The 15918-nt window shown below is 35.6% G+C and overlaps 2 protein-coding genes, 1 long non-coding RNA gene and 1 pseudogene across 3 annotated transcripts; 2 read left to right on the forward strand and 2 right to left on the reverse strand.

The window, feature by feature from the left end:
* Positions 1–1807: 1807 nt before the first annotated feature.
* LOC108809483 (uncharacterized) lies at positions 1808–2925 on the forward strand. Its single transcript, XR_001942843.2, has 2 exons — positions 1808–2006; positions 2574–2925. It is a non-coding gene; the product is annotated as an uncharacterized LOC108809483 (long non-coding RNA).
* Positions 2926–3653: 728 nt separating this feature from the next.
* Positions 3654–4785, forward strand: LOC108808209 (putative F-box protein At1g47765; annotated as a pseudogene).
* A 3660-nt stretch (positions 4786–8445) lies between these two features.
* On the reverse strand, positions 8446–12964 carry LOC130495678 (uncharacterized). The gene is made up of 7 exons (XM_056987125.1): positions 12740–12964; positions 11744–12123; positions 11334–11653; positions 10326–11243; positions 9876–10256; positions 8622–9477; positions 8446–8518 (listed from the first exon to the last, which is right to left on the reverse strand). Exons 1-7 carry the CDS (start codon positions 12962–12964, stop codon positions 8446–8448), a joined length of 3153 nt encoding a protein of 1050 aa, XP_056843105.1.
* A 202-nt stretch (positions 12965–13166) lies between these two features.
* LOC130495679 (uncharacterized protein At4g02000-like) lies at positions 13167–14141 on the reverse strand. The gene is made up of 2 exons (XM_056987127.1): positions 13967–14141; positions 13167–13903 (listed from the first exon to the last, which is right to left on the reverse strand). Exons 1-2 carry the CDS (start codon positions 14139–14141, stop codon positions 13167–13169), a joined length of 912 nt encoding a protein of 303 aa, XP_056843107.1.
* Positions 14142–15918: the final 1777 nt, after the last annotated feature.

The raw sequence follows: 15918 nt of genomic DNA on the forward strand, positions 1-15918 counted from the left end.
CGCTTTTGCATCTGAAGGACGTCTAATCTCACCATCTGTTGAGTGCTCCGCATGCCATCTCATTCGTTGCGTTGTGCGTTCAGAAAGATACAACCTCTGCAACCTTTCCGTCAAAGGCAAATACCACATCTTTTTATATGGAACTGGAACTCTTCCACCCGTATCTTTATAACGAGGCTTCCCACAAAATTTGCATGTAACCCGCTGGTCATCCGCCCTCCAATAAATCATGCAGTTATCGCTGCATACATCTATTACCTGATAAGATAAACCAACACCAGCTACGAGTTTCTGAACCTCGTAGTATGAACCTGGAGCTACATTATCCTCAGGTAAAATACCTTTTACAAAATCAGCAATCGCATGCACACAGTCTTCAGCCAAGTTATAATCTGTTTAATGCCCATCAGTCTTGTAGCAGATGATAAAACTGAATGACCATCTCTACAACCTTCGTACAATGGTTGCTTTCCAGCATCCAACATATCATAAAATCTCCTAGCTTCTGCATTGGGTAAATCTTTCCCTCTAAAATGATCATTTACCATCTGCTCAGTACCTACACCATAATCTACATCTGTTCTAATTGGTTCTTCTAATCTAACCGCCGGCTGAGGTTCGCTAGTACTACCATGTTCATAATCAGTTTCCCCATGACGATACCAAATTTTGTAACTTCGTGTAAACCCACTCAATAAAAGATGAGTCCAAACATCCCACTCTTTAATAACCTTTCTATTTTTACAATTAGAGCAAGGACATCTTAACATACCTGTTTCTGTTTCCGGTAGTTGGCGAACTAACCCCATGAATTCGGTTATACCTCGTCGGTATTCTTCCGTAAGCAATCTCGTGTTCGGATCTAAATGAGGTCGATCGATCCAAGAACGAAAATAATTTGAAGAAGACATGTTTTTTTTCAATCAAATTCGTGTGTAAAGATAGTAGGAGGGAGGATGAAGAAATGGAGTGAATGAAGAGGAAGAGGGGTTGTTGTATTTAAAGATGAAATCCTGGCGACAGTCGGAATTTTTAAAATCTCCCAACGGCTATAAAATTTCTTCGGAGGTTCGTCGGTTTTTTCCGAGGAAGGTGGTTTCCTCGGAAATCCATAAGAATATTCTGATGAACTTGGCTTTCCTCGGAATTTCGTCGATATTTTCCGAGGAAATACCAAGGAGACCAAGTTTCGCGTTTCCTCGGTATTTCCTCGGTATTTTGTCAGAAATTTCCGAGGAATTCATTTTCTCTCGGAATGTCACTCAGAATACCGCTGTTTTCTGGTAGTGATCTGCTTTTTCAATGTTGAAACGTTTTCACGAGACTCCATCCACAAACATTATACGCGAGAGGAGTTTAGGACTTTCTAAGGGTTTTGGTATGTTTCCTTTTCTACGTAAATTAGGGTTTAGAGTTTTAGTGTTTTTGCCTCTTTATTTTTTATTTTTTTTAGGTTTGATTATTATATACATAAACTTGGGTCTCTTCGATCAAATCAGGATTTTGAGAAAATATGGAGAGAAAAAAAAAGAAGAAGAGTAAAGCCATGTTCGTTTCATCAGTTGACTGAACCATTTGGATGCAACTGAGCCTTTTGTTCGTTTATACACAAAAATTACGATTCATTCGACTGGATCATTCAAATGATTTAAAAAAAATTATATTAATTTCAAAAAGCAGTTGACTGAACCAAAATAAAGCAGTTGGCTGGAGATGGCTCAGTCAAAATAAGAAAATGTCGATTTTGCCCCTCACCAAATTCTAAAATTACAAACTTTATCTCTTCCTCTTGCCGTCAAACGTGAAACCTCTCCACATATCTCTCTCTTTAGCCATCTCTCTCTTGAAATCACCATGAAAGCTTGAGCTCTCTCCTCTCTGCCTCTCTCTCTCCGCGTCTCTCTCTCTCTCCGCCTCTCTCTCTCCGTGTCACTCTCTCTCCGTGTCTCTCTCTCTCCGGCGTCTCTCTCTGCGTCTCACTCTCTTGTCAGCTCACTCTCTCTCAGGTATCTATCACGCTCTCTCTCTATATATCTCTGAAGCTTGTGTGTTCATAGAGAGATCTCTGATCTGGGTTGAAACATTGATGGGTTTGCTTGGTTTTGAGAATGTGTTTATGAAATTTGATCTCTGGAGCTTGTGTGTTCATAGCTCTGATTTGAGTTGATGGGTCTGCTTCTAATGTGTTTGAGAATGTGTTTCCCTTTTGAATTCGTTTTTGTGAAGCTTAGTGGTGCTTCTGTTTAGTGGTGCTTCTGTTTATGATTATTGTGAAGCTTAGTGGTGCTTTTGTTAATAAGCTTAGTGGTGCTTCTGTTTTATTATCAGATTTCCTTATCTTGTTACCAGGTTGCTTCAAATAGATTGTTGTTTGCTGTGTGATTTGAATTGAGCTGCTGCTTCTTAGCTTAGCTTATCTCACTAGTAAAATCTCATAACTTGTGAATTATGGATGGGTTTGCTTGGTTTGTGAATTATGAATGATGGGTTTGATTGTTTTCTGATTTGCTCTGTACAGTCTTCATGTTTGTTCTGAGATTATTAGTTTGCATATGGTTCATCAATTGCTTCAGATTACTTAAGATGTCAACTTCAAGTCTCATGTGGGTTTTATTAACTTGCATATGGTTCATCACTTGATTTGCTTGTGGGACAAATTGTTACTGATGGGCAAACCTCATTGCTGCAACATGAGATGACCAAACGGTGTATGTTTCTCTTCTGTGAGAAAAAGGAACATAGATATTGCACTGAGAACATCAAAATGCGCCTTTGATGTATATATGTAATTAGTCTTTACCTTCGAACAAATCAATGGATTCTTGTTGAATCATTCATTCACATTCGTTCGTTTTGATGATTACACTTCTTTAACCGAAATTCAAATTGAATATTCGTATATGCAAATGATCCATTATCATGTTAGCTTCAAGTCTCATGTTAACTTTATTACATTCTATAATGTTGGTTCTCATTTATGAAACTTATAAATTTATGAATTTATGAATGTCAAAATGAAAATTTAAACAAAATTTTATTAATTTATATGAAGAAAAAATTATAAATGTCAAAATGATAATTTTAAAATAATTTTAGTGCTAATATGTTTTAGATAAAATAATAAAAATTAGTATAGTTAAAATTAATATGAAACATATGATTAAATCAAAACAAGGGTATATAAGTAATTTGTATATCTAGTTTGAAAGTTTATTAAAATTTGAATATCTACTTTGAGTTGTTTGAAAGTTTATTAAAAAATTATTAAAATTTGAGTCTATTTTATAAATAAAGTTATATGAAATTTATATGAAATATTCTTTAAAAAGAAATTTATATGAAATACAAATTTATAAATGTTAAAATGCTAATTTTAAAATAATTTCATTGTAAATATATTTTAGAATGAATAATAAAATTTTGTATAGTTAAAATTGATATCAAACATATGATTAAACCAAAACATGGGTATATATGTAATTTGGTTAATAAATTTATTTGGATGATTCATCTAAATATATAAACAAATATAAAGTCCATTCAAATAGTTCATTCAAATGATTCATCTAAATGGAAAAACAAACATGGCCAAAAATTTGAATGGATCATTTAGATGGAGCACACAAATGAACCAGCTGAATGGATTCATCTAAATGGAGAAACAAACAAGCCCTAAGACAAACTACAAAACAAGAAGAATACAATCGATTCCTACCGACCTAACCATAGAGATACTCTCAAGGCTGCCTGAGAAATCTGTGGCGAGGTTTAGTTGTGTGTCGAAGCTTTGGTCATCAATCACCTCCGACCCATCTTTCCCACGCCTCGCCTTCTTCTTTGTTTCCAATAAGATGACGACTTGTTCGTTTCCTCTATTCCACAGCATACTCATAATTCAAAAAGGTCCTACTCTTCTTCTCTGTTTTCTGATCATCATCATCTGACGAAACCCATAATAAATTTTCATCACCACGCATCTACGGAATCTGTCCACGGCTTGATCTGCTTTGTTTTAAATAAACCTAGAGTTTGGAACCCTAGCACGAGCCAGTTCATAATTTTACCAACTATACCCACACCATGTAAGGACTGGAACAAAGTAGAACTCTTTCTAGGGTATGATCCCGTTGAAGGCAAACACAAAGTAGTGTGCGTTCCCTATAAAAGGATTTGTTATATGTGCCGAGTCATTACATTGGGATCATCTCAAGAATCATGGAGAACGGTCAAAACTAATCCTCGGCATCGTCCTACCGGTTATACATATGGGCAATGCATCCAGGGCGTGATATATTATCTAGCATCTAGCCTTGAGAGTGACCGTAGAGTTGTAATGAGCTTCAATGTCAGATCTGAAAAGTTTGATATGATAAGACTTCCTTCGGACTCTGATTGGGACGACGTGCTAATAACATATACGGGAAGGTTGGGTTAGTTAGTGAAATAGATTATGAAATAAATCATAGAAGGTTATGGATTTTGGAGGATGCACAGCAACACATATGGTCGGGACAAGACTTTCTTTCACCTTTTGATGACTTACATGATCGGATTTTCAAACTAAAAGGTTTCACTCATGCTGGCGAATTTATTTTTGTACCAGAAGAGGTTAGCCAATCGTCTTATATTTTATTATGTGATCCGGTGAGAAACAGCTGGAAAAGATTTGAATTTAAAGGATTGGCAAACAAGGTATCTGCCCATAATGGAGTTGTTGATGATGATGATGATGATTATGCGCTCCTTTCTTTCCCGAATCACATTGATAGTCAAATGTCTTTGTGACAATTTTCTGTTGTTTTCTTTTTTTTTCTTTTGAATGACAATTCTTATGCCAATTTTATGATTTTCTTATAATATATTTTTCTGAGTCTTTTCTTTGATTCTATCAAATCCCCTTTCACTAACAGTTCTTTGTATGTAAAAGATAAAAAGAGAGTATAAAAACGGATTGGCTAAAGTGAACATTATCTTTTCGTGGATGATTAGCATACATAAGGAATGAATAATGGATGAGACCGCCATTGTACAGTATATGTTACGAAGGACTAATATAATAATTTTGCTTCTCGCTCGACCTACCCCTCGGACTAATATATGGAACATCAATAGTATCAATACTATTAAAGATAAAGTATATCCTATTGATATTAGTTTGGTCCAAAAAATGTTACTACATGATCAATATTACATTGGACTCATATATCAATATAAAACTAATTATATAAAAATAACGACCTTTTACAATACACATATACGTAACATTCACTGTAATCCCAAATTTTTAGGAGTCCACTTTTCCAAATTCAGTTTTATTAGACAGTTATATTAATAACAAAGCAAAAGGAATAAATGATGATCGTATTTGATATTAACAACTGATAACAAGATATAATACATTTTTTTAAGCGGTTTAGTTATTGTGTCTACTTTTTCTTTTGACTAAGGTTCTAATGGGTTGATATTAATAAGTTGCGTCCACCTAATTATTTTATAACTGTATCTAAATAATTATAATCACCTTCTAAATATTGATATATGTTATGTTTAATTATTTATTTATTCTATTAATAATATCTAACTTCTATTTATTTTTTATAACTGTACCTACTTTAATATTGTTATCAACCACGTCATATATATGTTTATTATTATTGAGTTTTTATGAACTTTCAATTCTCTCAGAAATTATTCATGCGACAATTTCTCAAAAACAGTTATGTTTCTTGGTGATTTAACTTAGTTCCAAAAAACCCATGAAAATAATTATATTTCTCAACAGGTGTGTTTGAAAAAATTTCTGAAAAAATTCTCATCAACACTATAAAAAACAGTTATATTCTCAACGGGTATTATAATTTCTGAACTTTTATATTTCTCAATGTTTTCTTACATTGAAAAAATGAACATTGGCAGAATTATTATATATTAAATAAGTGTGGATTGGTGGATTTCGAATCGTGGTTACCTGTCGACCCGCAAATTATTTAAAAAATTAAAATTAAAAAAATATAAAAAAATACAGAAATTTTAAAATAATAATTTAGAATTTAAATCATGTATGAATTTTTTATTATAAATATATTTTAATAATAACTAAAGCGAAGCAGGTGCGAATACAAAATTATTTGTTTGCGAGTTGTGCGGGTCATATTTTTTAACCAAAGAAAAATTGAAAATCCGTGGGTTGGTGGGTCAACGGGGCGAGTTCGACCCAAAACCCAGCCTTAACTGTGCGTATACCAGATCGATTTTTAAATTGTTATTATTTAATAAAATATATTTTGATTAAAATTTATACACAAATATGATTACAAAGAATACAAATATAATCAGAAAGAAAAAATAAATATCAAAAATTAAATTTAAAACAAAAAATATATCCGTCTTTTTAAAAATGGGTCAAAATATATTTCTCAACGGGTTGACTAAACCCGCGGATTTCAATTTTCAATTTTCAACCCGCGGGTTTCAGTTTTGGACGAAACAAAATTGAAACCCGCGGGTTGGCGGGTTCGACCGCAATATACCAGATCAATTTTTAAATTGTTATTATTTAATAAAATATATTTTGGTTAAGATTTATACATAAATATGATTATAAAAAATCATATATATAATCACAAAGAAAACAAAAATATGAGAATTAAATTAAAACAAAAAAATATACCCGCCCTTTAAAGGGCGGATCAGAATCTAGTGGCTCTTTAAATTTGCTCAAAAACAAAGGAGAAAAAGTGAAACTAGTGAACTATCTAAAATAGTGAAACATGCAAAAAAAAGAAGGTGATATGGGGTAATGTAATTGTGGAGACTACCCCTTTATTATGGCCAGGTTTCTGTTTCACAGAGTATAGGATAAGTACAACTAGGTGGATGCCCGCAATTTTGCGGGTTTGAATGTTTTGTAATAATATATTTATTATAGTTTTTCAAATTAAGATATTCTTTTATCATCAAAAAATTGTATATGTGGTTATTGTTAAATATTTTTAAAGAATAATTATTTTTGGAAAAATGATTATGACTATTTTAAATATCTGTTGATATTATGTATTTAATTTTTTTACTAAAATTAGTTATATATGATATTCATAATTAATTTTTTTTAATAAAAATGAGTTTTGAAGGTATGTAGTATTGAGACATTTGATTTTTAAATAATTTGTAGCTAAAGTCATATGTTTTTATCTATACTATTAAAGCAGATGACTATTTATGAATCTGCCTCTAAAATTTTTAAATAATTACAAAAATTTCATGTATTTTTTTCCGAGCATTATTTGCAACCAATCAAAAGTCATGATCTTGCAATCATATTAAAGAGTATTTAATATAATTAAGTTCTTAACCTTTTTGAAAATTGTTTCCTAAATGTTTGCACCATATCTTTCCAAATTTTTTATACATTATTAATTATTAGAAAGCATTCATTAAATGAAACCTCAAAATAAAATCAAGTTGAAATAATAAATGATTAAATCAACAAAATCATAATACAGGTCTGAATTATTTCAACTCTTTAAAAATAATTTCATTTAAAATAAAAACTAAATCACATAAACTAAATTTAATAAAATTATAGAAAATATTTTGAAATGCACAAATAAATTTTCCAATACAGAGAGTATTGAAGATATAAAATATTTTATTTAAACTAGAAAAAATCAGTGTAAAATAAGTTTAACTTTGGATTAAATAAATAAAATTATATTACGGGTTATAATTATTTAGAATCTTTAAAACTTTAGTCATATTTAAAGTAATAAAAATAAGTCATATAAGTAAATTTAAGATAAATTTCATAAAGATTTAAAATATATAATTTATCAAAAATCATAATTTTAATACGTAAAATAATTTTTTCCATCAAAAAATATACCCGTCCTTTTTAAGGGTGGGTCAAAATCTAGTTAATATTAAAGATAAAACAATATGATTGTTACACATTCTCTACATATTCTTATTCAACTACATAGGAATAAAAAACTATTATATCAATTATATAAATTACTTTTGAAATATATTATATAGTTTATAAATACTTGAGTAATAAAATGATTTTATGAGCATTATATATATTTTATATAAATCACATATTTAATTACCATAAATTATTTTATGCAATATATTTATATCGTTTGGATACTGATAAAAATTGGTTCTATAAGTGATTTTCTTACTCATAAAAAAAATAAAAAATAGAAAATCTATTAACGAATCAAATTATAATAGTTTTTCTAAAATTCAAAGACACCTAAGCAAAAATTAATTAAGTGAGTTCTCACTTAATATAAGAGAATTTTCAAAGTACCACTTTGAAGGTACCATTATTCATATTTACCAATTACCACCATTAAAGACACATTTTTAAAAATACTTTATTTATCAAAAGATTAAATATTCTTTTTTGTGCACCTCAATTGATTAGAAACTTAGGAGGGATCATACATTTGGTCCAATAAGCCCATTGGAGAAAGCAGATTTAGCTAGTCTATCTGCAGGCCCATTATCTAATCTGGGAATGAAATTGAAACGACAGAAAAAAAAGATAGAGACAAGGAGGCGATGTCCGACAGAATCCCGTAGAGTTCCGCCGATCGTCGTTTCCCATTGATTGCCTCACGAGCTCTTGAGAATCTGAGTGAATCCAGATTTTGGTGTAGCCGAGGGTAGAGGCGTGGAGTAGTGAAGCTCTGACTGCCAAACTCTCAGCAAGGAGGGGAGATGCGATGTGTTCTGTGGCTAGCGATCCTCGATTGATCTCTTGCTTGTTCGCGTCGGTGGAGATCCAAGCGAGGCCCGCCTGTTTCGTGCTAGCGATCCAAGATGCATCTGTGAAGATTAGAGTCGTCCCATTGGGAGAGGTTGATTTTCTTGGTTCAAGCGCGATGGGCTTAGGGCTCGGACTCGGAGAGTTGATATGTGCTAATGTCCATTCTCTCGCTGATGCAATGGCTCTAGTCATAGTGAGTGTTGGAGAGAGTGTTCTGTTCTCGAAGATTAAGAGATTTCTTGAGGTCCATATTGTCCATGCGATCCAATGAAAGAGGTTGGGTGCAACTCCTATTGGAGGAAGGTTGATGCGGAATCGAGACGTCTGGAGTTCGTGTCCGAAAGATGTTTCTGCTGTGATTGTGAGAGGTGAAATAATATATTTCCATACCTGTCTCTCAAAATCACAGTGAAAGAAAATGTGATTAGTAGTCTCCTGAGCTCCACATCGAATACAGTTGGTCTCGGTTAGGAGCCCTCGTCTCTGCAAATTCTCTCCCGTAGATATGGCTCCTTGGAGGACCTTCCACAGAAAGAGCTGTATTTTAGGCAGCATAGTGGGGCTCCATACTGATTTGTACCAGTTGAAATCGTCTGGAATATGAGCTGTTCCTGCGGCGTTTGTTTCGGTGAGGTGCAAGGCTAGGTAACCTGATTTGGATGAGTATTCACCTGAACGGTTGAGTAACCATCCATAAGAATCTGCAACATTAGAGGAGCTTGGTTAATGAGCAGAATTTCTTCCACAAGATGAGGTACATGTTTCATGAGGGCTTCTTTATTTCAAATCCCTATTTCTCTTGTCATAATGTCTGAGACCATAATATCTTTCTCATTAATTGTTACAGGGCTAATTGCTGAGGTAGGAGTCGACACCGACAGCCATGGATCATGCCATAGCTTGGTGGAGTTTCCATTCCCTATAATCTTGCCAAGGTGTTGTAAGATGACGTTTCTGCCTTCGATAATTCCTCTCCAACCGTGTGACGCTGAGGTACTACACTTGACTCTAAGAAAAGAGTCTGTTTGGCAATACTTTCCTAGGTGTAGTATTGGCAGTAAGCAATCGGGTTTCATGAGAATTTTCCAGGAGAGTTTACCGAGTAGAGCTTTGTTGAAGTGTTGAATATCTCTGAAACCGAGAACTCCCATACTCTTTGGCTTGGTAAGATTATCCCATGATATCCAACAAATCTTTCGTTTTGAATCATTACCATCCCAGAAAAAGCGAGTCAAGATTGACTGGATCTTTTTGCAGAGGCCAACAGGAAGCAGGAAGCAGGTCATGGAGAAAGTAGGAATGGCAGTGAGGATAGATTTGAGTAGAGTAAGCTTCCCTGCTGCAGAGAGTTGTTTAGACGACCAACAGACGGCTCTCTGTTTGATGCGGTCCACAATGGAAGCAAACAGGTCCTTCTTTTTGCGTCCAAACAACTCAGGTAATCCTAGATACTTCCCCGCTCCTCCTTCTTTCTCTATGCCTAGCGTTTGTTTAACTCAAGTTCTATCCTCTTGCGGTGTTTTTGCTGAGAAAGAGATTGATGACTTACTTGTGTTTATCATCTGTCCTGACGCTCGTTCATACTTTTGTAGGATATCCTTTAGAGCTAAGCAACTTTGGGGGTTAGAGCGCACAAAGAACAATGTATCATCAGCAAATAAGAGATGATTGATCCGGGGGAACTTTGTTGCGATTCTGATTCCAGTCATTGAACCATCTCGCTGAGCTTCCTTGCACATGCCGGAGAGGACTTCCCCGCAGTGGATGAAGACGTAGGGGGAGATGGGATCTCCTTGGCGTATTCCACGTGAAGGTACGACATGTCCTAGCACTTCTTCATTTATTAGGAATGAATACGTAACAGTAGTTATGCATTGCATCACCCAGTTGACAAAGATGCTGTGAAATCCCATTTGCAATAGCACTTTCTCTATCAAATTCCATTCTAGGCGGTCATACGCTTTACTGATATCAGTCTTGACAGCCATTGAACACTTCTTTTGCACATCTGATGTTTTTAGGAAATGTAGGATCTCGTGGGTAATCAAAACATTTTCTGAGATAGAACGCCCTGGTATAAACGCAGATTGATTTTCAGAGATGATCTCTTCGAGAACTGGTTTGAGACGTAGGGATAATAGTTTAGATATGATCTTGTAGTATACATTGCATAATGCAATGAGCCTGTAATCCACTACTTTCTTCGGATTGATAGTCTTTGGGATCAATCTTATGTGCGTCTCATAGATAGAGCTAGGTAGCACCCCTGTTGCGAAAAAGTCTTGAATCTCTTTGATGATTGCAGGGTTAACTGTGCTCCAGTTAGACTGGAAGAAGCTTGCCGAGAACCCGTCAGGACCAGGGGCCTTGTCCGGGTGAATGGAGAATAACGCTTCTTTGATTTCAGCAGCTGAGGGAATATAGGTCAGCTTCTCGTTTGTAGCATGTGAGATAGACGGTTGAATTGCTTTTGAGACAACATCAGAGGGTTCTGAGTTGAGAGAAGTGAAGATACTTTGCTAATAATCAGTGATAGTGGTCACTATCTGTTCCTTACCAAACACCTCCTCTCCTTGGGCATTCTCGAGCACAGTAAGTTGATTTCTAGCTCTTCTTCCTCTAGTAGATGCGTGAAAGAATCCAGTATTCTTATCTCCTAGTGTTAACCAAAGTTGCCTGCTGCGTTGTTTCCAATATTCTTCCTCTGCTTTGTAGGCTAGTAGAAGCTGTGTGTTGAGGCTAGAGATCAAAGAGTCATTGGTCGTTTCTTTGGAGAGTTCAGCATCTAAGGATGTTTTAAGCTTATCTATTGTTTTCCGGCTGTTGATGTAGTGTTTTCTACTCCACATAGCAATGGCTCGTCTACAGCTAGCGATTCTACTGGAGACAGATAAGTTTACTCCTTCCTTTCACACAATTTCAATTATTTGGTTGACTTCATCATTGTATCTTAGCCGTTGGTCATACCTGAATATTCTCTTTGGCTTTTTCTTTGTAGGCTCAAAGGTAGACAGTAGTGGTCTGTGATCGGAGTTCTCAAACTCGAGGTAATGACTCTTAGCAGTGGGGAACATATCAGACCAGTGACTATTGGCGATAGATCGGTCCAGGCGACAGTCGACGAGGTGTGTGCCTTGCTTCCCCCTCCAGGAGAGAAAGTTTCCGGTGTGCTGTAAATCGAAGAGGTCTGCAGCAGAGAGAAAACTTCTGAAGGGTCCGAAGAAACTCTCTGGCCGTTCTGGCCCTCCAGATTTCTCGGAGTTGTCGATTATCTCGTTGAAGTCGCCTGTGAGGAACCACGGCGAGTCTCTTGTCAGGGCAATAAATGCTAACTGGTCCCACACAGCCTGACGATTTGAAACTTTTGGAGCTCCATAAACAAAGGTAGCAAATAAATTCTTCCCTTTATATGAGAGTCTATGAAGTTGTGGTTCGATGTCAGTATTTAAATATCGATGTCTTTTTCCCAAAGGAATGCCAAACCTCCACCACCCGGGCCATGGGGAGAGACTAGGTGTTGACCAAGAAGGTTTGATTTGTTAAGTTCCTGCGTGACCAGAGCATCGTCATTCTTCTTTTCCGTGAAGAAGAAAATATCAGGGGAGTAGCGCTTCTCGAGCTCCCTGATACACTGGATTGTTTCGGGATTCCCCAGCCCGTAACAATTCCAGCTGCATACGGCTAAGGAAGAGGAGGCTCCGAGTCGTGAAAATCCTGTGTAGAATTTGGGACCCTAGAGTTAGCTGCAGTGGTTTCTGAAGAGGAATTGTTTCTTTCGGGGGTTATCAGCTCGTGCAGGAGGTAGTCTTGTAGAGGAACCAGACGCTTTGCCAGGCGATGCATAAGAGAGTGCTAAGTTCATCTTCTTGGAGGAGGAGGCTCCAACTATCTTCCTTGGAGCTGGAGATTGTTTCTTTTTCCCGCTGGAGGACGGCCTCTTATTTTAGCATGTGTGGCTGGTACCGTTATTTGAGAGTCTCCCAAGATGATTGTAGAGTCTGAAGGGATTACTGTGGTATGAGGGAGCATCGCTGCTCTGGTTGCCTGTGCATTTGCAATGATTCTAGCTGTCGTTTCCTCCATATCTCCTCTTTCATCGCTTTCCTCGACTCGTTGTCCTCGGGCTGCACTTTCAACTGGATCAGGGCAGTTGATGTATTGAATGGTGACTTCCTGTAGCTCCGTCATCACCTCTTCTGTTGTTGGGATAGGAGGAAGCTGTGGATAGTCGCATGTCTCCAAATTCCTACCAAGGGGTCGTGGAGGAGGTAGTTCTTGCGTCGGGGAGGGGGGGGGAGGGGAGAGTAGTAACAGTTATGTCATCTCGATGAGGTTCTGGGGTAACAACCCGTTTACTGGTTTTCTCTCTCCATTGGAGTTGATTTTCACGTTACCCTTCTGAGGGTATGTCATAGGTTCTTCTCCTAGCTGGTTGATCAACAGTGTAGGAGGGAGCAATTTTATTCTTCAGAGGTTTCACCTGGTGGGAAGGGTAAAAGACACGTTCCCCAAATGGTCTGCCATTACGGTCCAATCTTTGGTTGAAGGATGGAGTTTGACGTTTCTCTTGGCTTCTATGTGATCTGTATGTACTTCTCGAGCGGCCAGGGGAGTCTCTTCTTTGAGAATGAGCTTTGCTACTGTGTATCTCATTGCCCCTATTGGGAGCGTACTCACGAGGAGTTGAGTTGGCTACTTCTAGAGAGTGTATACAGTTTAAGGCTGCATGCGTGAGGGAGTGGCATATACTGCAGAAGTTTTCCAACTCCTCATATTCTAGTGTTACTAGTGCTTCCTCACCCTCAGAAAATTTCACAATTGTCTCCATCACCAGTGGTTCTAAGCCGTTGAGGAGGAGTCTCATACGCACTGTATTGGAAGAGATGTCAGTCCCCTCAAGCGTTCCTAGTGCGTCAGGAATGTCGTCTATCATCTTAGCATGCCAGTAGTGAAGGAGAAGTCCCTTGAGTTGGATCCAGAATGGGATTTGTGAAGGGAAAGAAGCTGATATGACAGGTTCCCAGGGCTGGAGGATGAGCGTCCAGTGTTTCGAGTGATAAGGTCTGTTGCTAAGAACCCTTTGAAGATCTTCCTCTTCCTGGAATCTGAACTGGAAGAAGTAGTTTCCTATTTATAAGCCCACCACTCTTCCTTGTAGAGTCCAGATCTGTGGGAGGTCGTTGATGATACGAGTGATAGACTGCTCTTTCGAGTTAGTAAGTCTTCCTATCAGAGTGAGAGCGTTTCCTAGTAAGAGCGTAGAGTTGTCAAAGGCTGAAGCTCGGATACGTTTGCGTTGGGGTCCTCTAGTTGTTGTCATGATGTCTTTTCCTTTTTCGGCGGCTGTGAATCTTTGGTGGTCCATGATGTCGTATGTAGTTATGGTAGAGTCGTAGGAGTCTTGCTTGAAGGTGAAGTCACCGTAGTACCAGCAGTTTTAGAGGAGTTTCCTTGTCGACTCTAAGCTGTTCTGTTACTCAAATCAGAGACCTAGTGATGGGGATTCTATAGCCAGTCTGCATCATTTGAGGGCGTGGAGAGGCTTGTTCCGGTGTGGAGAATGGCCGGAGAAGGAAGGTCCTCCGACGAGGCCGGGGAAAAACCCGGTGTGCAAAGACCGGTTGGAGTGTTGTGTCCGCTGGAAATTACTTGAAGGAGAAAAGATTCGAAAAAGAGTCAGCAAGTGGCAGAGATCTGATACCCAAAGAGGAAGGTCAACTATCGAGATAGCTAAAACTCTGTTGGGTAAGGACTTCTATCGATAGTAGTGCCTCAGAGCATTTGGATTATTACAAACCCCACGTGCTTGATTAAATACTCTTATATCCTTGTTTTTATATGTTTTTCAAAATTCAAACCCCAAACTCTAAATCCTAAACCCCCAGCTCTAAACCCTAAACCCTAAATCCTCAACTCTAAACCCTAAACTCTATACCCTAAATTCAACACCCTAAACCCTAAAACCTCAACTCTAAACCCTAGATCCTCAACTCTAAACCCTAAACTATATACCCTAAACCCTAAACCATCAAATCTAAACCCTAAATCCTAAACCTTCAAATCTAAACCCTTCATTAAAAGTGGTGGTAAAAGTGGTTAATGTAAACATGAAAAGTAGTACTATAAAAATGGTATTTTAGGCAATTTCATAACATAAATTTTCAAAATACATTTTATAAATTAATATATAAGCTTAAACATCTGACAAGCCAATATAAATAATTTTATAAATGTATTAATTTTATAAATGATTTATAAAGCATGCATGGAATTTATTAGACATTAATAGTTATTATGATACTTTATATACAAATAAAAGGCTTTCTATACGAATATAAAATCATTATATCAATTCAAATAAACATTTTTGTTTATTATTTTATGTAATTTATAAATATATAAAAAGTTTGATCACATTATTACTTTTTCATAGTTTCAACAATTAGTTACCATAAATAATTATTTCTAATATTATGTATATTATTTGGAAAGTGGTAATTGAATTATCTTTTCCTTTTAGATATAATTATAATAAATTAAATTAAAAATCATTGGTCAATCAAATTATAACAATTTTAAGAGTTCATTTATGATCGACATGTAATAAAAATCACTTATGTGACTTCTCAATCAATATATAGTAGGATTTATATTTTTATAAATAATTTATAACATTTTATAAATTATTTTAAAATTCTTATAAATTTATTCTGTAAACAACGATAAATAATTTAAAAATCATATTAATAAACACGTTTGGATTTTGTAATATTTAAAATAGTTATTATATAATTATATTTGAATACAATTCATCAAGTATAGTATAAAACTATTATAATTATCTTATATAAAAATTCGTTCATTATATTTTATAGTTTATAAATATTAAAAGTAATAAATAAAACATTATTAATCTTTCTATAATTTCGAGAATTAGTTGCCATAAATTTTTATTTGTAATATTCTTCAGATTATATGGCAAGTGATGTTAAATGATTTTAGACTTACATTAAATTTTTAGATATAATATAAATAAATAAAAATTAAAAAACAATCGACCAATCAAATTAGAACAATTTTTTGAAACTTCACATATGAGCGACACGTCACCAGAAATCACTAAAGTGACTTCTCATTTACTA

This window comes from Raphanus sativus, chromosome 6 (genome assembly GCF_000801105.2).
Source record: "Raphanus sativus cultivar WK10039 chromosome 6, ASM80110v3, whole genome shotgun sequence".
Classification (NCBI taxonomy): Eukaryota; Viridiplantae; Streptophyta; class Magnoliopsida; order Brassicales; family Brassicaceae; genus Raphanus; species Raphanus sativus.

Coding starts and splice junctions, on each gene's coding strand:
- LOC130495678 (XM_056987125.1), bottom strand. CDS start 12,964: ATGACGGAGCTACAGGAAGTCACCATTCAATACATCAACTGCCCTGAT. Junction 11,244..11,333: donor CCAAGGAGAGGAGGTGTTTG/GTAAGGAACAGA, acceptor TTGTCTCAAAAG/CAATTCAACCGTCTATCTCA. Junction 8,519..8,621: donor GATTCTCAAGAGCTCGTGAG/GCAATCAATGGG, acceptor TTTCATTCCCAG/ATTAGATAATGGGCCTGCAG.
- LOC130495679 (XM_056987127.1), bottom strand. CDS start 14,141: ATGGACCACCAAAGATTCACAGCCGCCGAAAAAGGAAAAGACATCATG. Junction 13,904..13,966: donor GAAAGAGCAGTCTATCACTC/GTATCATCAACG, acceptor GCTTATAAATAG/GAAACTACTTCTTCCAGTTC.